General features: G+C 41.0%; 1 protein-coding gene across 1 annotated transcript in view; it reads right to left on the reverse strand.

Moving 5' to 3' along the window:
• LOC124605963 (leucine-rich repeat-containing protein 23-like) overlaps window positions 1-26,748 on the reverse strand; it is a 67,068-nt gene that overhangs the window by 15,284 nt on the left and 25,036 nt on the right. Inside the window, exon 2 of the mRNA XM_047137926.1 lies at window positions 6,408-6,629. Within this exon, the coding sequence (XP_046993882.1) occupies window positions 6,408-6,629 (222 nt within the window). The remainder of the gene's footprint in view (window positions 1-6,407; window positions 6,630-26,748) is intronic.

Raw genomic sequence — 26,748 nt, forward strand, 5'->3', positions numbered from 1 at the left:
ACAGTACTTCATTGAGCACAAAATTCTTACAGTCCCCAGTCTATACATACTTAAAGCACTTATGCATGCCAAAGAGAATGCCCACATGTATGAAAGCAGGTCAGATGTGCACTCATATGAAACCAGCAATAGGAACTTATTAGACATTCCTTGGACATGTTTGAGTAAAATCCAAAATAATTTTTTAAATGCTGGCAAAACATTTTATAACAATACATCACATGGAACGAGGGAATTGCATGAGAATAGATTTAAAGTGGTGGTAGAGACATGGTTGAAAGAGAAAGCATTCTATAGCATAAGTGAATTCCTACATAACGAAAAAATATGGTTTTCTATTATTATAAATGTAATTGTGATCAAAGAAACTGTAATTTATGTCATACAACCATACTGACCTTTTGTATAATCATATACCATATTTTAACTTTCGTGTACTCATTTGTATAACTATGTAACTACTGACCTCACGTATAATCATTTGTATAACCATCTGATGGTGCCTATACAACCCAACAGTTGTCTACAGGTAAATAAATAAAATAAAATAAATAAATAAATAAATGATACTGGAGTTTCTTGCAAGTACAATGAATAGTAAATTAGCAAATGTCATTATTGCTTTAATGGATTATACCATTCTAAAAAGGAAGAAATAAGCTAAAAATCTCTCGAACCTTCATACTTGGTCAAGGGACCCGATCATCTTTGGCAAACAAAAAAAGAATGTAATTTGTAAATATCATCAGCCTCTCATCCATTTTTTCGTATCTTCAACTCTCTTCACTTCCTTATAAAGCATAGTACTAAGGTTTGGATATGCTGTTTTATGTCAGCTGTAGCTTCCCTATTAGATGAACTTCTCATAAACTAAGTAGTGTGTCCAATTATTATTTGTATTTGCATAGTCCTTGTTTGTAATTTGCTAGAAATACAGAAACGATCTATTCAATTAAATTAATCTATTTATAATTTCTAAAGAAATCTTCACTGAAGTAATAAAACGCCACACACCTTGTGATTTATCTGTACCAGAGAAACAGCACAATTTTCTCGTTTTGTCTCAAAGTGCTGCGACTCGGTCAACATCACACATATCTGGTGATTTTGGTGCATATTCATGTTGTTGCAATTCAACTGATGTCTCGTCCATGAAATTTCTTGATTAAACTACACATTAGCGAACACATATGTCTAACCCGCTGTTGCAAATAGCGCCAGACATTTTTGACCGTATTAAGATCAGGTGATTTAGTGGGCCAGTTGAGGTGCAATAGTGCATCTGAGTGTTCATCAAATCAAGAACATTTACATGCAATACCGTGAAATGGTTGTTGTCATCTTGGAAGATCAGAGTGCCCACAGCATGCTCATGGTGAAGATGTAGGAGAAAGGGCTGAACTTGGTAGCCTATTATGTTTAAATAAACATCCTGGTTTATGCTCACCTTGAATGTGGGCCCAAGTCATGACATGAAAAAGACCCTCAAAACACCACAAACTATCTCCAGGAGCCGTCGGCATACTCAGTGACTTGCATCCTTTGAAAAGAGGAAAAATTGCAACTTGTTGGATCCAATTTGCGTGTTGTTTGGCATATTGAAAACATGCAGCTTTATGTGCCACTGTGAGAAATGGCCATTTTCGAGGTACTCGACTCCAGATGTCTATTGCATCCAATTTTCTTCCTAATATTCACTCGGGAACTGGTTGACATTGACTGGCAGTCAGCGGCAGCGGCAATTCCTGTCTGGTTTGAATCCAATTGTCACTGAAAAGGAGGGCCACTCATCTCTGTTCCATGTCAGTTACAGTCTTTGTATGGCCACTATTCTTACGCTGTGCTATGTAGCCATGAGAGGTACACTATTCCTTGTAGATGTGCAATCCACATTGATACACCAACAGATCGAGCAACTTCATTCACAATGGGGTCGTGGATACGTCCAAACTCAATAGCTCCTCTCTGCCATTATGTCACGTCTCCAGGTCAATCTATCTTACAGTACTGATTCTGAGTGGCACACATACCGGATGGTGATGAAAAAATGATGAAGACAACACAACACCCAGTCCCTGCACGGAGAAAATCCCTGATGCAGCTGGGAATCAAACCTGGGCCCTCTAGAATGGCAGTCCATCACGCTACCCATTTAGCTATCGGGGCATACACGGGGTGCAATGAATACACAGAAATGCCATATTTAGGGTACTTTTCCTACACGTGTTGTGCATTAAGAGCCACTACACTGACTGTATGTGACTGTATGGTGTGGATTCTCAAACACATTTATTCTCGGTCTGCTCTCCTTTGAAGAGAATATATCCAGAGGACCTGTCGGGTGTACAGTGACATCCTCATGTCAATGAAACCTCCATGTACAGCATGTGATTCCTTCTTTGGAAGAGCCCAAGTGAGTGGAAACCACTGTTTTCATGCAAAATAGGGTAACACCTTACATCGCTCGTCGAGTGTAAGATGTGCTTAATGCAAGCTTCCACGAACGTGTTATGTCCAGAGGTTTTCCAGATACATGGCCTGCAAAATCCCCTGATCTGAATCCATGTGGCTTTTGGCCTTGGGGATATTTAAAAGAAAGCATTTACCAGGGACATGTTCGATCTCTACCTGATCTGAGGACCAGCATATAGGAAGACATTGCTCAGATTCCACTGGAACTGCTTCGAGGAACTGCTGATCACATAATTTTATGTATGCAGCGCCTCATCGACATCTCCAGTCCTCATATTGAACAAACTGTGTAACTGGTGGTCAATAAAAAAATCAACATTATGCATTACTCACTTGTATGACCTGCTCTGCCTATGTCCCATTCCTAATCCATCACATATGGAAACATTTCCACATGTTTTTTTGCATTCATCACGACTGATTTGCACCTGGTGACCAAAACTGGAACTAATTTTTTTCCAGCATAAATTGATTCCAGATTAATGCATTAGAATATCTGTTAAGTTACACTGCCATACGAGAATTACAGCCCACACTGGACCTCTGTGACTAGCTGCACCTTAATTTTAACCACCTGGTCTATCATTTCACTGCCACGGTGTCAGCTGTGGAGGGTCATATGAACGCCTGGTACCAGTTCTACACTAACTACAAGCTCTCAAAATAACCTAGTGTCTTCTTTTAAAAAAGCGATTTTTTTGTCTAGTGTGATTATTCATCTGCCAATAGTGCATTCAAAAGTGGAAGATATATACCACCTACAAGAATGTTAAAGAGACCTTCACAGGAAAGAGAACCAACTGTATGAATATTAAGAACTCATATGGCAAAGATCGAACAGCTGCTAGATGGAAGTAGTATACAGAAGGGCTCTATGAGGCAAGTAAACTTGAAGACAAATGAGGCCCCTGAAACAGATGACGATGCCTCAGAATTATTGAGATCCTTGAAAAAGCCACCTATCACAAAAACATTCCACATTATATGCATGAAGTATGGGACAAGGGAAATGCCCTCTGACTTCAAGAATAATATAATAATTCCAACCCCAAAGAAAACGGGTGGTGACAGGTGTGAATATTAAAAAACTGACATTTGAATAAGTCATGCTTCCAAAATATTGACACAAATTATTAACAGAACAATGGGAAAACAGGTAGAAGCCTATCTTGGAGAAGATCAGCTTGGATTCCAGAGAAATGGAAGAACACCCATGACAAACTGACCCTATGAATTACACTATGTGATAAAAAGTATCTGGACACCTGGCTGAAAATGACTTACAAGTTCGTGGCACCCTCCATCGGTAATGCTGGAATTCAATGTGGTACTGGCCCACCCTTAGCCCTGATGACAGCTTCCACTCTTGCAGGCATATGTTCAATCAGGTGCTGGAAGGTTTCTTGGGAAATGGGAGCCCGTTCTTCATGGAATGTTGCACTGTGGAGAGGTATTGATGTCAGTCAGTGAGGCGTGGCACGAAGTCAGCGTTCCAAAACATCCCAAAGGTGAAAGGTGTTATATAGAATTCAGGTCAGGACTCTGTGCAGGCCAGTCCATTACAGGGACGTTATTGTCGTGTAACCACTCCGTCACAGGGCGTTCATTATGAACAGGTGCTCGATCGTGATGAAAGATGCAACAGCCATCCCCGAAGTGCTCTTCAACAGAGGGAAGCAAGAAGGTGCTTAAAACATCAATGTAGACTTGTGCTGTGATAGTGCCATGCAAAACAACAAGGGGTGCAAGCCCCCTCCATGAAAAACACGAACACACCATAATACCTCCGCCTCCAAATTTTACTGTTGGCACTACACACGCTGGCAGATGACATTCACCAGGCATTCGCCACACGCATACCCTGCCATCCAATTGCCACATTGTGTACTGTGATTTGCCACTCCACACAACGTTTTTCCACTGTTCAATCGTCCAATGTTTACACTCCTTACACCAAGCGAGGCATCGTTTGGCATTTACTGGTGTGATGTGTGGCTTATGAGCAGCTGCTCGACCATGAAATCCAAGTTTTCTCACTTCCCACCTAACTGTCATAGTACTTGCAGTGGATCCTGATGCAGTTTGGAATTCCTGTGTGATGGTCTGGATAGATGTCTGCCCATTACACATTATGACCCTCTTCAACTGTCGACAGTCTCTGTCAATCAACAGATGAGATCTGCCTGTACACTTCTGTGCTGTATGTGTCCCTTCACGTTTCCACTTCACTATCACATTGGAAACAGTGGACCTAGGGATGTTTAGGAGTATGGAAATCTCGTGTACAGATGTATGACACAAGTGACACACAATCACCTGACCACATTCGAAGTCCGTGAGTTCCGCTGAGCACTCCATTCTGCTCTCTCACGATGTCTAATGACTACTGAGGTCGCTGATATGGAGTACCTGGCAGTAGGTGGCAGCACGATGCACCTAATATGAAACACGTATGTTTTTGGGTGTGTCCTGATACATTTGATCACATATTGTATCTTAGATGACAGGTTAAAGAAAGGCAAATCTATGCTTATAGCATTTGCAGACTTAGAGAAAACTTTTATCAACGTTGACTGGAATACACTCTTTGAAAATCTGAATGTAGGAGGGAGGAAAAGATTATATACAGCTCGTGCGGAAACTAGACTGGAGTTATAAGAGTCGAAGGACGTGGAAGGAAACCAGTAGTTGAGAAGGGAGTGAGACAGGGTTGCAGCTTATCCTCGATGTTTTTAATCTGTATATTGAGCAACCAGTATAGGAAATAACAAAAAAAAATTGAGAATTGATTTAAGTTTCAGGAGGAAAAATAAAATGCATGAGGCTTGCCTGTGACATTGTATTTCTGTCGGAGATGGAAAAAGACATGAAAAAGCAGTTGAACATAATGGATAAGATGAGCATCAGTAGAAGTTAAAGAAGGGTAATGGAATGTAGTCAAATTAAATCAGCTGATTCTGAGAGAATTTGATTAGAAAATGAGATACTTAAAGTAGAAGATAAGTTTTGCTATTTGGGCATCAAAATAACCAATGATGGTTGAAGTAGAGAGGAAAGAAAATGCAGACAGACTAATAGCAAGGAAAGCATTTCTGCAAATGAGGAATTTTTTAACACCACATGTGAATTAAAGTGTTAGGAAGCCTTTTTCTTAGGTATTCGTCAAGATTGTAGCCTTGTACAGAAGTGAACCATGGATAATAAGCAGTTTAGATAGGCAGAGAATAGAAGCTTTTGAAATGTGTAGATAAAGAAGAATGACGAAGATTAGATTGGTAGATCATGTAAGTAATGAAGAGGAACTGAATCAAACAGGGGAGAAAAGAAATTTGTGACAGAAATTGAAAAGAAGATTAGAGTTTAACATCCTGTCGACAGTGCAGACATGACAGAAGGAGCATAGGCTTGGATTACAGAAGGATGGGGAAGGAAATTGACCATGTCCTTTTCAAACGAACCGTTCTGGCATTTGCCTAGAGCGATTTAGCCAAATCATGGAAAACCTAAATCTGGATAGCTGGACAGGAATTTGAGCTGTAGTCCTCCCAAATGAGAGTTCATAGTGTTAACCACTGCGCTAGCTCACTCAGTAGCACAAACTGGTTAAAAGAAGGGATCAGTTGATAGGATGCATCCTGAGGCATAAAAAGAATAGTCAGTTTGGTAGTGGAGAGAAGTGTGTGTGGGGGAGGGGGAGAGTAAAAATTGTACAGGGAAACCAAAGCTCGAATACAGTAAGCAGGTTCACAAGTATGTAGGTTGCAGTAATTGTGCAGCGATGAAGAGGCTTGCACAGGATGGACTAGCGTGAAGAGTTGAATCATATCAGTCTTTGGCTGGGAACTATAACAGTGATTTCACTAATTAAAAATTGGTCATACTGACTAATAAATAGTATCATGTATAAGCCGCTAATGCCAGAGGAAGATGGTCACCTGTTGTTGGACACGTCGATCAAGAGAATGTTCTGAAAGGCAGCTGCAGCGGAGATGTCGCAGAGGCGGCAGCCGGGCAGCCGCATTGCCAGGTAGGCATAGCGCAGCCCATCGGCTGCCTTGCCCAGGTGGCTGAGCGCCGCACTTGCCTGCTCGCGTGTCAGCACCTCCTCTGGTTCCTCCTCAGGCACCGGCTCACCAGCTCCCACCTCTGTCGGAGTCCTGCACAGGCAAGACCAGGGAAACGGAATACCGTAGAGGGGCAATGCTGCGATGACAGCTAGGCAAACTGAACAACCCTATGCCATGTTTTATGTGATCAAAACCAAAATGGACATGCTATAGGATAGTGGTAGATAATGTTTCAAGTAACTAAGGGATAACATCCAATAGTTACAATGAGAAACGAAATTACTCCTGATTATAGCGGGCGAATGGTGGACAAAAATTTGAAAACTCCAAAAACGTAACACACCACCATGCTCAATACAATGTAGGAAAACCATTGGCATTCAAAACAGTCGTTAGCCATCTTGGAATGAATAAATCGAGATGTAGTATGGTTTTTAAAGGATTCTTATAGCATTCTTCCTGCAAAACTGAGGCAATTTCAGGTAAAGGTGAGGGAGGAGGATAGTGATCACACACCCTTCTCTCCAAAGTAAGTTATAAGGATCGATAATATTGAGATCTAGTGACTGCATTCGGCAGGTGAGATGTGACAGTTCATCCTTGTGCTCGTAAACCCATTCCTGGACGATGCGAGCTCTGCGAAGAGAGGCCCTGTCATCTCAGAACACAGCATCACCATTGGGAAACAAAATATTGTAGCATGGCATGGACCTGATCAGCTAAAATGATCACATAATCCTTGGTAGGAATGCGACCTCACAGAGTAATCATGGGGCGCACGGAACACCACAACATGCATGCCCAAATCATCACCGAACACAGGCCATATTTCAAAATTGGGATGTAAACTCTGTCAGAAGTTGTAAACAGTGTGAAACAAGACTTGTTCGACCATATCACTTTCTTCCATTGTTCGATACCTCGAGTTTTATGATTTTGGCACCAAGTTTTCCAGTTAGGGGCATTTGCATCACTGACGAGTGGTATTGAATTCCAGTTCACCCTGCTATTCCCTACTTATGGAGGTCGTCTCATGTTCTTAAGGCATTGACTGGTTTTGCGAATGGGACATCCAATTTTGTACTGCCTTTTGTAGTGTCATCTTATAACTTTTCGTCATAATCCTCTTCAGTGACTGTCTGTCATGAAAATTCAACACACACTTTTATGGTTGCCATATACTCCAGTTTTTCCAGATTTATCAGTTTTTTTTTTTTTTTAATTTTGATACTCCATTTTTTATTTCTCCTGAGTTTGTAACTAGCCTTTTTTAAAGTTCATGTTCATGCTAAAACTTTCCTGAATTTCAGAAGAATTTTAAACGCTAGGGAACCATAAGTAGTATGGCAAAGCTGGCATCAGACCATTTCATTAGTGCAGGTTGCCTACATTATGAGCAAGCATACATTCAGAGGCAAACCTATTGTTCTCTTTTGATTGTCAGGTCCTTAACCTGTTGTTCTGCTAAGTGGATTATGAGTGCCTGGGAATAATCCATCCTTCCTAGAAACCCCCATCCATCCCCCTCCCATCCCCCTCCCACACCTCTCTGGGAACTCCTTCGGCAATACAAGTACACTTCCAGGCCTGAATTATTCGAATAGCCACTCCCAATATATCAGTTTGATTGACTAATTAATTAAATTGATCAATTAATTAACCCCACCTCTGTGGGAAATCCCCCAGCCCTCCCCCAATCTGGAAACTGGTGAGAAAAGGACTCTATCTGTGCTGAAGAGGAAGGATATCATGACAGGAAATTCAAATCAATGTCAGTTACATAGCAAAGGATATAGTGTTTATTTATAACATTCAGTTTGCAGAGGTTGGATCTCTCTTTTATTTGGTGGGAAAAACTTACATCAAGCAACTACATGTCCTAATTAAGTAATTACACTGTTGCAGATTGGAGATGTTGTCCTGTTGGAAAAAATTTCGTGCATGTGCTCACCGTGACACGCAGTGATCGACTGAGCTAGCTCACAGTGCCACCACCAGAGGACGTCCCACATCCTCACCCCTCGCTACCTCTCACCCCCCTCCCCCCCCCCCCCCCCTCCCCACCAATCCAAGAACAAAACTACAGGAAAAAGACTCGCTCTGTGCTGAAGACAAAGGATCTCAAGCAACGAAATTCAAATCAGAGTCAGTAATATATTGATATATATTCTTTTGCAGGAGACACGGCTACCCCTCTTCGGTAGAATTCACAACTGACCTCCACTCCCACCACCAACACTCCCCATGACGTAATAACTGTAATCACTCAGGAATTGAATGAAGTGCGGTACCGTAGTCACTGTTTGAGGTCTCCCACATGTGTGTCAAAACGGCCCAATGTCCTAATTACAGACCATGTTACTAAATACCACCAACTGCAGACCAGGTATCACCCTCCCTTGATCACACAGTTCCCAAACAAAGCATCAAGTGGCGGCATATTGTTGATCAGCAAATGCCAGACTCGCTTCCTGTCTCTATCTCTCTCAAGAGAACATCTCCAAACATACAGATGGAGGTTTTCATCTCTCCTCAGAACACCATATTCCTATTGGCTAATGCTGGAGACAAAAGGAGAGTTGACGCAATTTCGACGTCAGAAATAGAGTGAAGTAATTCTTTTTCACTACTCTACCAAATTAATTGTTTAACAGTTTACATGAGACAAATAGATAGCTTAAAACACTCACCACTACCTTACAGTGATCTTCTTCATAAGAAAACAAATTTTCATTGTATGAGTATCACATGCAAACATTAAGCAAATCAAGCAATGAAATTTCCATCACAAATAGATCATTCTTGTATGAATATACATTGGAGAACACAAACGCTCTCCTCCAGCACAACGTTTCCATCTAAACATATCTAATGAAAAAAAATCCTACCGATCACACAAATTCGTGATCGAGAAACCCGTGCCATCGGCCAATTGCAGGGTAGTTCCATCCATGCCAGCCACGAAGGAGGCCCAGAACAGCAACAGCTATTCCAGGAGCTGCATACCTATCTCCCGGCATCCACAAGCCTGTCATACCGAATGCTCAGAGATTAGAGCGACTGTCACCAAGCAGTCAACCAATCAATTTACATGGGGGGGGGGGGGGGGGGGGCAATAATCATCCACTGCAAACATCTGTCATGTTGAATCTTCTCTTATACAACACACATGTCTGTTTCTGTCTCTGGTCACCCACTGCACTGGTCACTTCACCAGCCCCAACTGCCCTGGGCAAGACCACACTGGTCGGTGCATTCTTTGTAACTAACAGCCTGTCACACAATGATCTAATCCGTTACTTCCGGTCGCCGAAGCCTTGTGACCATACCTGCCACTAGCCCCAACACCCTCCAAGACAACAAAGCAAACAGCTGCTCTTGGATGTCTACAGTAGTTCTAACCAACTCCACCCCAACATAGACCCTCCCCCCCATCCCCCACCCCCGTCTAAAAAATACATTTTACGCAAACCGAGTGAGCCATGTTGTTGGTCATTCACCTCGAATTTCTCATGTGAAATAGAGATTTCTCCATTTTACACAATTATTAACAAGGACAAGAAATTGGTGCAAACACATGCTTTCACATCACTAAAGTATCGTTACTTGTTGTGAAAACTCTGTAACAGTATGGCGTAGGCTATATTTCCTCTAAGTATTTTTTCATCAACTAGAAAAAATCTTTTCTAATCAGCTTGATATCTGTTACACCCTGCCTCACAGGACTATAATATTAAACTCATTTCTGGCTCATGACACGGTGCTAAGATCTATCTCTTGTGTAGGATGCACCCTCACTTTCGAACACCCCTTAAAACAACCAAATGCCTCGTCACATACGAAGTCTCTTAAGGTAATAGGACAGAGAAGTTGTAAATATCAGGTTTATACTACGTATCACTTTATAAATTCGGTAATACATTTAATTTTATTACGATAACATCTTTCCCTGTGCAGGTGGAAGATTGAAATTTTTGTTAAAAGATATCGCCGCAGCGAAAAAACGCCTGATTACCACTCCAAGTCAATAATTAAATTGATAGGCCAATTAATTAAACTGATCATGAGAGTCACTTGCATTTGCAGTGCTTTTGCTCTGTTTTCAGTATATGTGTATCTGTGCATGCGTCATGGATGGTTCCCATGACCCAGAGTAGACCCGAGCTAGTGTTCGAGTATGGATCAAAATGTTCAAATGTGTGTGAATTCCTAAGGGACCAACCTGCTGAGGTCATCGGTCCCTAGTCTTACACACTATTTAAACTAACTTATGATAAGAACAACACATACACCCATGCCCGAGGGAGGACTCGAACCTCCAGTGGAAGGGAAGGGTGGATCCACCACACATTATATCCGGAGTGATATTCGGATACAGATCCACAATATGCTATGTCCGGGGTAGCGTTTGAAGGTGGATACACTGTGCAATATATCAGGAGTGATGTACAGAGGCAGAGCCACCATACGCCATGTCTGGGACATGGCTCAAAGGTTAGTCCACCATGAGTTACATCCAGAGATGTGTTCTATGTCTTGAAGTTGGATCCACCAGTGGGAGGACTGGGTCATGGGAGCCACTAGTAACATGCACAGACATAGATATACTTAAAACAGAGCAAACTCAATGCAGCTGTAGAATATTTGGTTGGAGGTGACTGGATGCATTCGAGTACAGTGCTATACTATACAGTCCGACCAAGAAAATAATGCATTTGCACTAAGTGTTGACAACTGTATTACATTTACAAGCAATTTTAGACTACATGACGAGAAGTGATGTCATGATCGCTTGGGCTGAAGTGACACAAAATCGATAAAATTACGAAAAATGACCGAAAATAAGTATAAATTGAGGGGAAATACGCCAAATTGTGGGGAAAATTGAGAGGAAATGAGGAAGTACTTGCATGGTGCAACAAAATTCTTGTACACGGGGACGAGTACGTGACAGCAAGTGAAATACGAGAAAAAGTTGACATGGAAGCACCAGGAACCAGGGAAACAGTCATTTTTCGTCGACAGCGATAAGAACGTTGAAATAAAATGTATAATGTGGATGACCACCAAATGTAGATAAATAAATTTATGTATGTCGGATCATATGCCCAGGTAAGACCCCAAAGTTATCATCAACATCTTATAAATTTTTATAAAGTGTCCTTAGCTAAAAAGCGTTGCATTACCAGGTGGGATGATTGCAACATACAACTACAAAATGGATCGCGTGTTTGACTTTGTGCAAGACTGTTTCAGAGTTTCAAACCCTAACAATCAGTTTTTACAATGTGCTTCTCTGTACTCTCCACCAATCACAACCATGTTGTGTCAGCTACCAAATACCTTACAGAACAGTTGCTGTATAGCTTTTTAACAACATCCTACTGTATGTCTATCGAGGTAATAATGATACATGCAAGTTGACTGTTGTCTTTGATGCTTTCTTGGAAAAGAGAACCATTTGTATTAAAGGATCTGCTTTAAAGGATATTAGAAAGTATATGCAGTGATCGATTGAGAGGGGTTGTAACGAGATATGATTTAACGGAAGATTGATGATGCATTCTAGAGAAATGGACATGTTGCTGCAGGTCATTTATCACGTAATTAACCATTTTTTTCCGTTGTTCTCTCAGGGTGCATCAACTGTGTGGTATAACTTGCGATCGACTGGTATACAACTGCGTGTTCTGTGTGTGATTTAAAGCGCTATCCACCTGCAATCGTTAACAGCAAATGTCTCCACAGCACTGTCAGGAGAGGGTTTCCAATGCATGTGTGGTGAATCATATTCATCGATGGAAAAACTATTTCAGCATCCTCCTATAGACAAACGAAGCTGTATGCGAAGTACTCCATTTCTCTGTCACGTCTTGGGCATAAATCGAGTCCTCGGGTTTCATATTGGTACAAAGCGACTGATACTATACTTTTCATGTTCGCCCTATCTAAAATGCATGCATGTCGGTCATCACTGAGAGGGCAAGTCTGAGGGTTTTTTAGTAGGTTCGTATATAAGATACTCAAATATTCTCGTAGAAAATAAAACAGCACATGGTATGTCAGCAATATGACCATGTACATACTGAAAACCGTGGAAAAAATATGAGAAATGACATAAAATCGGCAAAATTCGAGGATACCTGGCTTAATCACGAAACATTGATGTGAAATACGTAAAAATGAGGGAAATATGGTGATAAGTGTAAAATCGCGAAAACATACTAAAATTACTGAAACTGACTGAGAATACATAAAATCAGAGAAAAATACCATGGAATGATTAATGAACAAAATCAGTAAAATTGCGTGTTCTGGAGGAGGGGAGCAGACTGATGCTACATATATGCCTTAGAGGAGGCATTCTAGAGGCGTGGCGTCAAGGAGAAATGGCGATGTTATCCTGCACATGAGCAATACAATCTAACATCGGACCATGACTTGTATATGCAAAAGGAAGGTTACTAGGGGCAATGGTTCAACTGTGATAGGGCTGTCACATCCCCTCTGGCTTCTGATTGTGGTGTTTAATTCCTCGTAAGATATCACTGCATCTTCATATGCATTTTCGATGCCATCAATCATTTTATAGCGTCGTTGTGAACATATCATAATTTCCGAACTGTAATCGGGTTTGAACTTCATTAACAGGAGACGTCATACACCTCTGGAAACCTATGTAGTGTTTGTGACACAAAGAATCGATGTTTTCTTTGGTGTGCAGATAGTAGTTTTATCACTTTACTGTTTGTCACCATAATTTATTGTAGAGAAACTTGCAGGGAGACTGTATGTCATGTGCTGGAACTGTATTCCTTACATTGGATTATTGACAGCATTGCATTTTATACCCTAGTATTATAGCGTGTTTAAGTGTACAGCCGTTTAGCTTTTGGAACGTGTTTGTGTTTGACGATCATTTCTCTCTTTCCAATATCTTCTTGGTACGGACACCAAACACCAGAACTGACAGCGCAGTTGATTTATGTAAAATGTTTCCAACTCCATCTATCTGGAGCTTCGTCATGAGTAAAACTGCGCATTTCTTCTTAACCGTCTGTTATATCATCACAACACTCTCACTTCTACTACACACCAAAAAGAGTGCTAACCTCCTCAACTGTCATCTGGCGAGGTCTTGTGCGCTTGGATGGGCACTGTGAGTAAGATTGGTGCGGAACAGTCTTCACAGAACAGCAGTTACTGACTCAGCTTGCTCTGTTCCTTAATGAGACGTGGAATGTAGCACATATAATACCCTCTTACTTCTGGTCAGCTGCAAATTTAATTGGTGACAGTGTTGCAGGGAGAGTTGGGGAAAGACAATGAGGGGAGACTTTTCAGTCTCTAACTTTATCCTAAGGATGTGAGAATGCTCTGTGATTCCCATTCACAAACAGAAAGATGGGTAATCGAAATCGTAAATTATGCACTACGATCAAAGCGCTAGAAGTATGTAGATCAGTATAGAACACTGTCTGGTACACTTTGGTATATATATTCGAGAATAACGGTGATTGGACGTACTGCACAGTCATTTATCTATGTTCACATCTACTACATGGTGGGTGGGGGGTGGGTGGTTAGTGTTTAACGTCCCGTCGACAACGAGGTCATTAGAGACGGAGCGCAAGCTCGGGTTAGGGAAGGATCGGGAAGGAAATCGCCCGTGCCCTTTCAAAGGAACCATCCCGGCATTTGCCTGAAACGATTTAGGGAAATCACGGAAAACCTAAATCAGGATGGCTGGAGACGGGATTGAACCGTCGTCCTCCCGAATGCGAGTCCAGTGTGCTAACCACTGCGCCACCTCGCTCGGTCTACTACATGGTACTCATAAAGTAGTAGAGGGGTGGTTTAGCGATGATTCACAAACTGATAATCATGCTGTTGTGTCACTGGTCGGCATTGAAATTACGGAAAAAATGGTAAGATTGCTAAAACTGACAACACTGTCAACTGTGGTGCTTATTGCATAATATTGCCCCAGCAGAAGCATAGTTTACACCAAGCAATGTCTTGCTATCAGTCAGAGCCAATGGATTAAAAAGCGTTAATGTCAGTTTAGAACCTGACACAGACACAGACTTTGAAGTCGCGGTGCAGAGAACAAAATGTATGGCAGTGTACAAAGCTGTAGACATACACTGCTTGGGTATGTTACAGCAGAAAAAAGCCAATGAATCAAACAACAACGCAGATACCTCTCTTACGATCGATAGTTTGTGGCATGTGGTCCTCCTACAGCGACGAAACTTTACACTGGTCTGTATAAGCGACTTCAATCATTGGCCACCTGCACCAATGGACCAAATGTTTCCCAATACATCAGAAGAGAGAGATGTGGTAATATCTTACTGACGAGGGGACTTTCTGATAGGTGCATCGAGTTATGAGCTCCCACTTCACCTGCTTATAGTATGGGTAGGCATCTATCACACCCTAAAATTGTAGGTGCCAATGCGGCCTCGTTTTTGAAATATTGCCTGTTAAAGAAGTTTGGGCAGCTCTTTATATACAGAAAAGTTTCACAGTTCTGCTGGCAAGTGAACGAGTGTGCCGGCACGGTAGCTCAGCGTGTTCGGTCAGAGAGATGGTTGGCCTCTGTAATAAAAAACTGAGTGGAAGGATCAACAAACGATCTAGCCAAAAGTGGGAAGCGAGCGAGACTCCCGTCCAGGGGTCGCTGGTTCGAGACGCGTCTATGTTACTTTTGTTTCCTTTTTTTCAAATGCCTGTTTTAACTTATAATTAATCATGAAAATTCAGCAAGGAATTGATTAAAAGGAATTACAAGCCTCTATAAATCAAAATTACACATTGAATCTCAAATTTTGTTTCTATCTTTTCCGTTTCTTTTATTTTTTTTTATTTTAACAGTATTCCATAACGTCATTGCAGTGGCGTTTCCAGCGGATTTGAGAAAATACAGATGCGATTGCGAAGAAAATGAATGTGTGTTCGTACTATGTTCGTGGTGTCGAAACTACAAATGTTTTAATTGTTTTTATAACAAGTATCATCCGTCGGAATGTACTCGTCAAAATATAGGAAATATCGATTAACTTTCCATTAAATGAAACATATTTTTAATCCCTCATTCGTTGGTATTTTTTTTAATATACCCTACCTCAACGGAAGAAAATTAAAAATACAACGAAAAAAAATTGAACAATAATAAAATATTTTAAGAAATTACATTACGGTTAATTTCCTGTTAAAATAAAAAAACGCAAAAGATTAAAACAAAATTTGACATTCAGTGTGTGTACCTTTGATTTATAGAGGCTTCTAATTCTTTTTAATCAATTCCTTGCGGAATTTCCATGATTAATTATAAACTAAAACAGACATTTGAAAAAAAAGGAAATGAAAGTAGCATAGACGGGTCTCCAACCAGGGTAGCCTGGACGGGAGTCTCGCTCACTTGCCACTTTTCTTCTTCTTCTTCTTTTTTTTTCTTTTTTTTTTTTTTTTTAATTGTGACGAAAATGAACGTGCATTCGTATAATGTTCGTGGTGTCGAAAGTACAAATGACTCGGCTACTCGCTCACTTGCCACAACCGTGAAACTTTTCTGTATATAAAGAACTGCCCAAACTTTAACAGACAATATTTCAAAAACGAGACCGCATTGGCACCTACAATTTTAGGGTGTGATAGATGCCTACCCACACTATAAGCAGGCGAAGTGGGAGTTCATAACTAGATGCACCTCCCAGAAGGCCCCCTCGTGAGTTCTCTACTGGGTGACTTTACTGGAATTTTTATAGTTCGTAGTTTTTCTCTTTGAATGGTAGAAAATAACGATGATAGAGAGAATGTTTGGGTGACAGACATGAATGCACCTGTATGTAGTTTTCGGATGCACAGCAATGCAGCTGTAAAATCTTTGCCCTTCTTCAAGTTCCTGTATGATGTGGCGTCTTCCTAATTTTCCTGATAAGAAACACCACCATAACTGTTTGCACTGTTTTTTCTACTACCTCATGTTGCAGGAGAAAGCTTCATTTGGTGTTGGCCTTTCACACGGTACACAGTTGGTGGAGCTATGACAACACGATCCCATTTCCACTGAGTGGTCAAAACACGGTCCTGTTGCATTAACTCAGCTCACCCTGTTTCTCCACAGGATCCAGAAGGTGGCAGATATAGCGCTCTCTGCTCAGCTCCGACTTAAATGGGAACAAGCACATGGACAACGCAGCAGGGAAGGCGGGCCAGAGACTGAGCAGCAGTCACAAGATGCAGAGGGACTGTCTAAAACTACTTTGGAGTTTTACTGTAGCATACAGGTTTGAAAAAGGTGACTAGTTTCGAGATATGAGTTTTGCTGGAGTTTTGCTGTATGGCTTCCTTAGCGGATTGGTTGGAAAAAGATCACTGGTTTTGAGATGTAAGAGTGCCACGAATATGATTCTCTAGTTGCCATAATCATTAAAAGACATCTCCATGGGATCCAATGCAAGTATGTGGTTGAATGGAGAGATTTGCTTCTAAATCGCAGACAGCATTTTTACCAGAAAGCGTAACACTATCAGCGACTCTTGTGTGTACCTGTAGAACCAAGACCACTTTTTGTTCAGGGTGATGCTGACATAGTCACTTTGATCGTGCTTTTAATAGCACGGTTCTTACGCAAATGTATGTTGCCAGAAATAGAATCCTTTGGTGGTCAACTTCAAATGTCGGTTCTCAACAATGTTCCCCAAAAAGAACATTGTCTTCCCTCCAGCTGCCTGGCTGCAGAAAGAAAAAAAATTGCTCGTCAAGCAATTTAATTAACTAGCCAATTAATTTGATATCAATGATGTGCTGTCTGGCGGGTGGAAGCGATGGCTAGTGCACCACGGGTATGATTATTGAGTTAGAGTGGTAATCAGGCGTTCTATCCTTGCGGTGGTATCTTTTAACGAAAGTCTTCCACCTACACAGGGAGAAACGATATCGTAATAAAATCGGATGTATTACCGAATTTATAAAGTGATACGTAGTATAAACCTGATATTTACAACTTCTCTGTCCTATTACCTTAAGAGTCTTCGTACATGAAGAGGCATTTGGTTGTTTTAAGGGGTGTTCGAAAGTGAGGGGGCATCCTATGCAAGAGATAGATCTTCACACTCTGTCATGAGCCAAAAATGATTTTAATATTCTAGTCCTGTGATGCGGGACATAACAGACACTAAGCCGATTAGAACAGATTTTTTTCTACCTGATGAGAAAAAAATTGGAGGAAATGTAGCCCATGTTATACTCTTACAGGGCTTTTACAAGTAGCGATATTTTAGCGATGTGAAAATGCGTGTTTGCACCGATTTCTGTCTACATTTCACATGGGAAATTTGAGGTGTATGGTCAACAACACTGGATTGGGTAAAGTTTATTTTTTAAACTGGGCGTCTGCGTCAGAGTGGAAATGTTTAGAGCTACTGCATACATCCAAGTGGCAGCTGTTTGTTTTGCAGTGCACCTAGGCTGGTGGCAGGTGTGGTCATGACGCTTGGTGACCGGAAGTAATGGATTAGCTCAGCCTGTGGCAGGAGGTTAGTTACAAAGAAAGCGCCAATCTGTCTGATCTTGAAACTTCCTGGCAGATTAAAACTGTGTGCTGGACCGAGACTCGAACTCTGGACCTTTGCCTTTCGCGGACAAGTGCTCTACCGACTGAGCTACCCAAGCACGACTCACGTCCCGTCCTCACAGCTTCAATTCTGCCAGTACCTCGTCTCTTACCCTCCAAACTTTACAGAAGCTCTCCTGCGAACCTTGCAGAACTAGCACTCCTGAAAGAAAGGAGGACCATTTGCTTAATAACTTGTTTGTCCATCTTTGGAACGAAATACATAACTGATTCTGTGTCTCAGGGATCTGACAGTTTGTCGGTAGGTTTGTGGAGCTATGTGGCATTAGATGTCTATGCGCAGGTCACGTAATTCGCGTAAATAGTAGGTCAAAATTTGCATATGCGGTGATGGCACTCAACAGCAGTATTAGGACAAAGTGGGCATCATCTCACTCGGCATTGTTGCCAGATTTATTCAACATGGCGGATCCAAGATGGCGGCCATATATGTGGCAATATTGCAGTGACTTCATGGAGGGAAGTTCAAATATTGGCAGGAAAATAAGTCAATGGGGCTACCTCAACTAACCTAACTAACCACCCCTCCCCTCTCCTCGCCCTCCTCCCTTTCCCCTCCTCCCCTCCCCTCCCCCATCACGAAATTGGCAGGAAAAGCACTCAGTCTGTGCTGGGCTGCCAGAGAGGACGGACGTAAGTTTTTATTTTGCATGCATTGATCCCCTCTCCTCCCCATCTGGAAAATGGCAGGAAAAAGACTCAGTCTGTGCTGGGCTGCTGGAAAGGATGGACGTAAGGATTGCACTGTTTTCTTAAACAATTTGAGTTATCAGAGTCAGTAGGTCCATTCAGTGTGCTCACCATGAGGTCCAGAGTCCAACTGGCCTAGGTCAAAGCACCACTACCAAAGTTCACTGTCGCCCCTCCCCCTCGCCCATCCTGTGACGTAATCCAAGATGGCGTTCTGGGGACTCACTCTGTGTGTAGGTGCTGGACTGGGAGGACGGACATAATTGCTTACTGTGTCCAATGGATGTGATGTCTGTGCTGGAGGAAGAGTGTAATGGGAATATTACCTGTAACTATGCATCTGAGGATCGTGTGGATAGCAATGATATTTGGTGGAAATGAATAAGCTTCATAAAATAATGAAGATCCAGCAAGATCGCAGCACACTTGTGAAACCATCCCAAAGACACTTCGGGCGTTTTTGTGAGAAATAGCCAGGTCTTTGAGCACGAGCTGCTTCAATAGTTACTAAATACAAATGAATATTTCTCTAAATACACCGTCAAAAAAGATCACTGCACAGTAGTTTGACTCAATTTTTCGATGTATACCGCCACACTTCAACACATGCCCTAAAAAAATCGTGGCACATTTGTGAAACCTCCCTGAGACACTTCACATGCTTTTATGGGAAACAGATCCAGAAACCGATATCAACCACAACATCTGACTTCACACGTCAAAACGGTGATACTTGGAAGTCGAAATAAATATCTCTCTAACTCTTAACAGACGATTACCACTTTTTGAGTTTTAGCTGCTAGTTTGAAGGCACTGCCAAAGGAGAAACTTTTCCCAGTCTACTTTACTGAATCGGCGAGTGGCCTTAGTTTGCATTTGTTGCTACTGGAGTCAGGGACATTATTTTCCTCACTTCTCGAAGCGCACGCTAGTGTCAAAGCACAGACGGTAAAATCAGAAAAATTCCAAGCAATCTCCTACAAACGAGAAAAATGACTGGAATTCTCGGTGTACTACAGTTTCTGGTTTGGGTATGTTTTAAAGATATAATGGCAGATAAAGGACAGAATTTCGCCAGAGGTGGATGGTCTGCTTGGACATGCCTCTGAACACTCGAACGAAGAACACATGACAGTACTCTCAGGCGTTACAGAACTTTCCGTAGATACCTACCCCCTGTCTTGTTCTATCCAGTCTGTAGAAGCTCCTGTGACCCACACAAAGTATATCTTGTGAATGGAGCATTCTGATTGGCCTTACTGAATTTACCTGGGAAACTGCTGCTGCTGCCGGTATGGAGCACTGTCGCCATTCTCTGCAGACAGACAAATTACGAGACTTTCAGCGGCAAAACTATTTTGTACATATCGAAAAAAATATATGGCAGTCATTCTGTACTCACTGTTAAACCCACCATATTGGTCTACAGATCATGAAATATGGAAACTATCGCCAAAGACTCTTCCTCAATTACACAGCTCTGCTACTGTCAAGGAAAGCTTGAATTTTTTAGTGTGAAATCTGCTAAACTGCTGGAAATTTGAGAAGATTCAATATAGGCGTGTGTATGTGCTGGACTGTTTCTCACTTCCATGTAAATTGTCCGGTGTCTGCTTCCGCACATTTCCCGTCTTTATGTAGTACAGAGAACATCAGTTGTGATACGTGTCATGTGCATCCATATGGTGAAAACAACTTGAAGAGACTTTTTCTGGTTCTCTAGAAATGAGATACGCTTAGTGAAGCAGAAGGATGATTTGGAATCTGTCACATTGTTGACATCGGTATTCGTGAAAAAAAATACGAGTGGAACATCCAGTTTCTTCTATTTTCGAGTTTTCACGTAAATATCATCGCAGACAAGATAGTTTCTAGTTACTCAGTGGTTTGCAGCATGTCCCACCTCGCTAAAATTTCGGGTTGCTGTAGCTATAATCTCCAGTCTTTATCTTCGGAATTATACTGTGCAAGTGAGCAGTAGCACGCTGCTGTGTGCTTGATTTCGAGAACTATCGCGTAAATGGTATGATATTCTAGCAAATCATGTGAGAATACATATGTTCTTGTAACCCCAGAGTCTGGAGATGGCTGTAGAAAGCATGGCAGCAAGTAAGCAAGCATGTCGGAGCCGGAAACAGTAATGCTTTTGTGCTAAGGTGAACCACCCCAGCCTTTGCACATCAGTTCAGAGACTGACATTTGTATGATGTCTTATGGCCTATAGCTACACGCAGGATGCAGAAATGGTTTTGTATTGTGGAGGGTACGAACTGTGTTTACTACATCGGTATGGTATGTGTTGATATAGCTCAGTTGGAGATCGGTTTCACGCTGAAAAATGCAAGCTTTCCTCGAAAGTAGCAGAGCAGTGTAATTGAGGATTAGTTTTTGGCGATAGTTTCTGTATTTCATGATTGCAGGGTTTAACTGTCAGTGCAACATGACTGATATAGGTTTTTCTTCGATCTGTACCAAATCGTTTTGTCACTAAAAGTGTCGTAATTTGTCCGTCTGAAGAAGAAAAAGTCAGACAGTGCTCCTACACCGGCAGCAGTTTAGCAGGTTTCACACCAAAAAATTCAAGCTTTCCTGTGTAATTGAGGAAGTGTCTTTGGCGATAGTTTCCATATTTCATGATCTGTAGACCAATATGCAGGGTTTAACAGTGAGTACAGTATGAATGCCATATATTTTTTTTCGATCTGTACAAAATAGTTTTGCCGCTGAAATTCTCGTAATTTGTCTTACTGCAGAAAATGGCTGACAGTGCTCAGACACTGGAAGCAGCGGCTGTTTGGCAGGTAAATTCAGTAAGAGCCGATCAGAATGCTCAATTCAAAAAATATCCTTTGCCAGGTCACAGAAGCATCTACAGACTGGTTTGTACAAGACAGGGGAAAGGTATCTAAGAGAATTCTATGACATCTGAAAGTTACATGATGTTTTCTTTATTTCGAGTATTCAGAGGCACGTCCAAGCAGACCATCCATCTCTGGTGGGATGCTGTCCTTCATCCACCATTATGTCTTTAGGGCATCTCCAAACCAGCAGTTAAACGACACTGAGAATTCCAAACATTTTTCTCGTCTGTAGGAGGGTGCTTCGAATCTTTCTAATTTTGCCATCTATGCTTTGACACCACTGTGGGCTTCAAGAGGCGACGAAAATAACGTCCCTGACTTCAGCAGCAGCAAATCTAAACTAAGCCCACTCACCATTTCAGTAAAGGGCGCAGCAGCTATAGGACTCGGTAATTTTTCTCTCTCTGGCAGTGCCGTCAAACAAGCAGCTAAAACTCGAAAGTGGTGATCGACCTGTTTAGAGTTACAGAGATATTTATTTCAGCTTCCAAATATCATCGTTTCGCTGTGTAAAATCAGATATTACGGCTGATGTCTGTTTCGGGGTCTGTTTCCCACAAAAGCACGTGAAGAGTCTCAGGGAGGTTTCAAAGAGTGCCACGAAGTTTCTAGAGTCAGTGTGATGTGTGTCAGTATTCATTGGAAAAACTGAGTCAAACTACTGTGCAGTGATCTTCTTTGAAAGTGTATTTAGAGACATATTCATTTGGATTTAGTAACTCCTGAAGCAGCTTATGCTCAAAGACAAGGGTATTTCTCACAAAAGCTTGCGAAGTGTCTCTGCGATGATATCATAGGTGTGCCGTGATTTCTAGTCTGTGGTCAAGTGTGGTGGTGGTGGTATTCCTCGGAATAAAATGTGTCATTGTCTAAATAGTCATCCACAAAACTCTCTTTCTCTCTCTCTTTGTACAGTGGTACATGTAGTTTCTGTGTTATCTTCAAGTTATATATGTGACAATATTCCACAACACCAGATGTAATAACTCCCAAAACAGTTCGTGTTCAATGACAAAGGGTATCCGTGCACCGGGGATGACTAGGGCTGCATGTATTTCCAACGTGACAGGAAGTATGTGGCCTTTCCTGCAGCTACCGTGTGGCCAAGTTGTAAGCCAGCATGTGGCCTCTGGGTGCCGGGAGCACGTGCCCCAGAATAAACATCGTGCCTCTTGCGCTTCAGAAGAGTGACTGGACTTTCATTGAATGACGTATAGTTACAGCACACACATTTATCAGCATGAGCTGCGAAGTGTGCCTTAGTCCCATCCTGCTACATCTTCATTATTTGGTGTAGTGTATTCGTCTTCACCAAATATTATTGCTGTCGACACAGTCCTCAGATGCATGATTACAGATAATATACCCATTAAACTCCTCCTTCTCCAGCACAGACTTCTCATCCGTTGAGCACAGTAAACAATTATGCCCCTTAAAATTACCAAATATGCAGCAACCAGTTGCAAAATCATGTTTTATTTATTCACTTTTGCAAATCGATTTCAACTGATTAACAGCCATCATCGGTGCTTTCAACCAATATGTGCCCTGAGTAGTAATACTGTCTTAAGCAGAGGTTAAACATAAAGTTTGTGATGGACACTCTGAAACTGTATTAATATATTCACATTTTATATGTTTTTTTAATTACGGTATATTTATAATTTTTTTTATCTTCCTCAAGGACTACCACCTTAACATCGGCGGGGAGGTTTGTGTGTATCAGTGATCCACTGAGCTATGTTCCTGGTAGGGTCACCCATGCCAGACAGCTCAGTTGGTGAGATTCCAGACAGAGAGTAGACCCCCAGGGGGCTCCTGTCTTGGGAATATGTGGGTGGCAACCACATGGACCCTTAGCTAAGTCTGAAATTACTTCCACTTCCTTGTGTCAGGCTTCTTATGTTTTCTTTCCTATCGGCCTCCCTTGGTCAACTCTTACTCTTTTGACCACAAGAGTATTAGGTTGCGAGGCCAGAGGGTGTCTTTCATTTCTCTTTTCTATTCTCCAACAATCAAAGGTTGGCAAAGGACCCGGAGTCTGCTCAGGTTGCCGACACCTGTTTGCAGAAACAAAACTCTGGGAAATGTCCACTGAAATTTGAGAAATCAATCAGACGTCAAGGATTTCAATGCAGCTCTGCCAAAAAACCCTACTCCCACATCCTAGAAGGCTAAAATCGTGAGACTCCTAGACAATGTATCACACACAGTGCGCACAGGCTACAAAGCCAATGGGAGAGGATGAAAGGTGAACTTATTTCTGACGCTTTTAAATAATCAGAATATATTGGCTTAGGGAAATAGACCAAAAAGAAAATCCAGGTCCTCCTAGAAGGGGGCTGAGCAGATGGCTGGTAACAAACTCTCAGAAAACACAGACTACTCCCAGTACCCAAACAAGCCTCGGAAACAGGACGATCTCAAAGGGAAATGACAAGGGGCTATGAAAAAGGACAAACGAAAATGGATAAACGGACACATTAAAGTAGCAACCTGGAATGTGAGAGGAATTTCCCAAAAGGAGGTAGAACTAGTAAATATACTAACCGATATGAAAATCGATGCTGTAGCGCTCACAGACAATAAAAATTAATTAAGAGCAAATAAATATGTAGGGGATTACATTATATTCTGTAGTGGTGTTGACAGCATAAAAGAGCAAGCAAAGGTGTAGCACTACTCTGGCATAAAAAATGGGAAAAAGACATTCAGGATTGTACATAAGTAACTGAAGGAATACATACAGTCAGGCTGAAACCGTTAATACGTAACGCCACCCTTATAAGCTTATATGCACTTGAAGGAGGGAAAAAAGATAAGTCTGAAAGCTACTATGAAGAACTACAGAAGACTGATTAAATACAATGCTACTGATCGGATTATTATGATGGGTGATTTCAATTCCAGAATAGGAAATATCCCAGTAACAAATGTTGTAGGTCCGTTTGGAGAACCAATATGTAATGGAAATGGGAAATTACTAAGAGATTTTACCATGTACAACAATTTAAAAATCATAAAGTCACTTTTTATGAAAAAGGATATACGCAAATATAATTGGGCCAGCAGAGGTCTTAGATCAGTAATTGACTACATCTTAGTAAATGATACATTAGCGAGCCAAGTACGGGATACAAGAGTTTATAGAGGACAAGATATAGGATCAGATCATTTCTTACCAATCTCCAGAATAGATCTTTTTACATAATGGAAGAAAATACCTAAACAGTAACAAACCAATAAGATCAACGCGTTTATAAGGTATACTTGCTTGAAGAGGACTGTATCACACACCCGTGCCAAAGCAGATTAAATGAAGAACTGGCAAACATACGAATAGAAGAAGAATGGCAAACTCTGAAGAATACTGTATGCAGAGTAGCAGAAGAAGCTCTCGGTAAGAAAAAAAGAATACAGAAAGGAAAAGACCTAAAAATTTGGAATGAAGATATAATGAAAGCTATCAAAGAAAAACAGGATGCATATACAAAATACTTAAGCAATCCCATTATTGAGAACAAACAATACTACAAGAAGAAAAGAAATAATGCTAAATCCGTAGTAAGGAAAGCACATCAGGAGCACTAGGATAATTTTATTTCTAATATCGAACATGATATACACAGAAAACGAATGGCATATAAGGTTTTAAAAATGTTAAACACAACATAAAAAGAGAAAATTTCTATGGTATTGAGGAAGAACTGTGGATAAATCATTACAGCGAATTGTGGTATGATCATACAGCACAAGAAACTGAATTTGAACAACTAGACGAGATAGGATTAAATGAAATACACTCAGACAAATTAAAATCCTCACTAACATCACATAACAACAGTAAAGCAACAGGAATAGATAGCATTAATGCACTGCATTATTAAAATATGGAGGAATGATGCTACACCAACGACTGCTACATCTCTTCAATGAAAATTGGAAGAAGAAGAGTGTACCCAAAGACTCGAAAACAGCTAGAGGGATATCATTTTTTTAAAAAAAAGGAAATAAAAGCCTATACAGTAACTACAGAGGAATAAGTTTACTGAACTCAGCATACAAACTGTATGCTAAGAGTTTAAATAAAAGACTTAAAAAGTAGCAGAAGCAGTACTGGATGAGGAATAAATGGATTTTAGGAAAGTACACTCCACAATAGATGCAGTTTTTATTCTAGAGCAAACACTAGTAATAGAAAAATCAAGAGAGAATAATAAAGAAACACACATTGTTTTTATTGACTTTAAAAAAGCTTTTGACAACGTCAATAGACAGAAACTTTAGGGAAATAATGACGAATTGTGGATATACAAAGCATCTAGTAAATACAATAAAAAGTTTTTATCAAGACACAAATATCACTCTAGATCTCAAAGTTAAACAACTAATGAGATACCAACTAACAAAGGGGTACGAAAAGGCTGTTGCATCTCTCCAACTTTGTTCAACATCTACACTAATGAAATAACACATATATGGAACTCAGAATTTCAGAACGGCATCTACCTAGGCAGGAACATTATTCTAAATAATTTACTGTATGCTGATGATGCAGTGATCCTAGCAGATAAGGAAGATGACCTTCAGAAAGGAATCTACTTGCTAAAACAATTAAGTGCAAAATTTAACATGGAAATTACAAAAGAAGAAACTAAGACAATGGCCTTCATGGGGAAAGAACCAATCAGAACCAAAATAGTGATAGATCAGAAGATTTTAGAGCAAGTAAACCATTTCAATTACCTCGGATGGCAAATGACATATGGTTACAGCAGAGATATTGAAATTAAGCTTTGTAAATTCAGCTGGGCATGTTGAACAATTAACAGAAACCTAAAAATCAAAACCAGGAAAGGCACTCAAATAAAATTTTACAAAAGTGTTGCAGTTCCCACACTGCTCTATGGAAGAGAGACCTGGGTGATTACTAAAAAGCAAGAAAGCCGGATTCAGGCACAAGAAATGAAATTCCTTAGAGGTGTTAAAGGTTGGTTAAAGGTTGCACAAGAGA

The sequence above is a fragment of the Schistocerca americana genome, chromosome 3 (assembly GCF_021461395.2).
Source record: "Schistocerca americana isolate TAMUIC-IGC-003095 chromosome 3, iqSchAmer2.1, whole genome shotgun sequence".
NCBI lineage: Eukaryota > Metazoa > Arthropoda > Insecta > Orthoptera > Acrididae > Schistocerca > Schistocerca americana.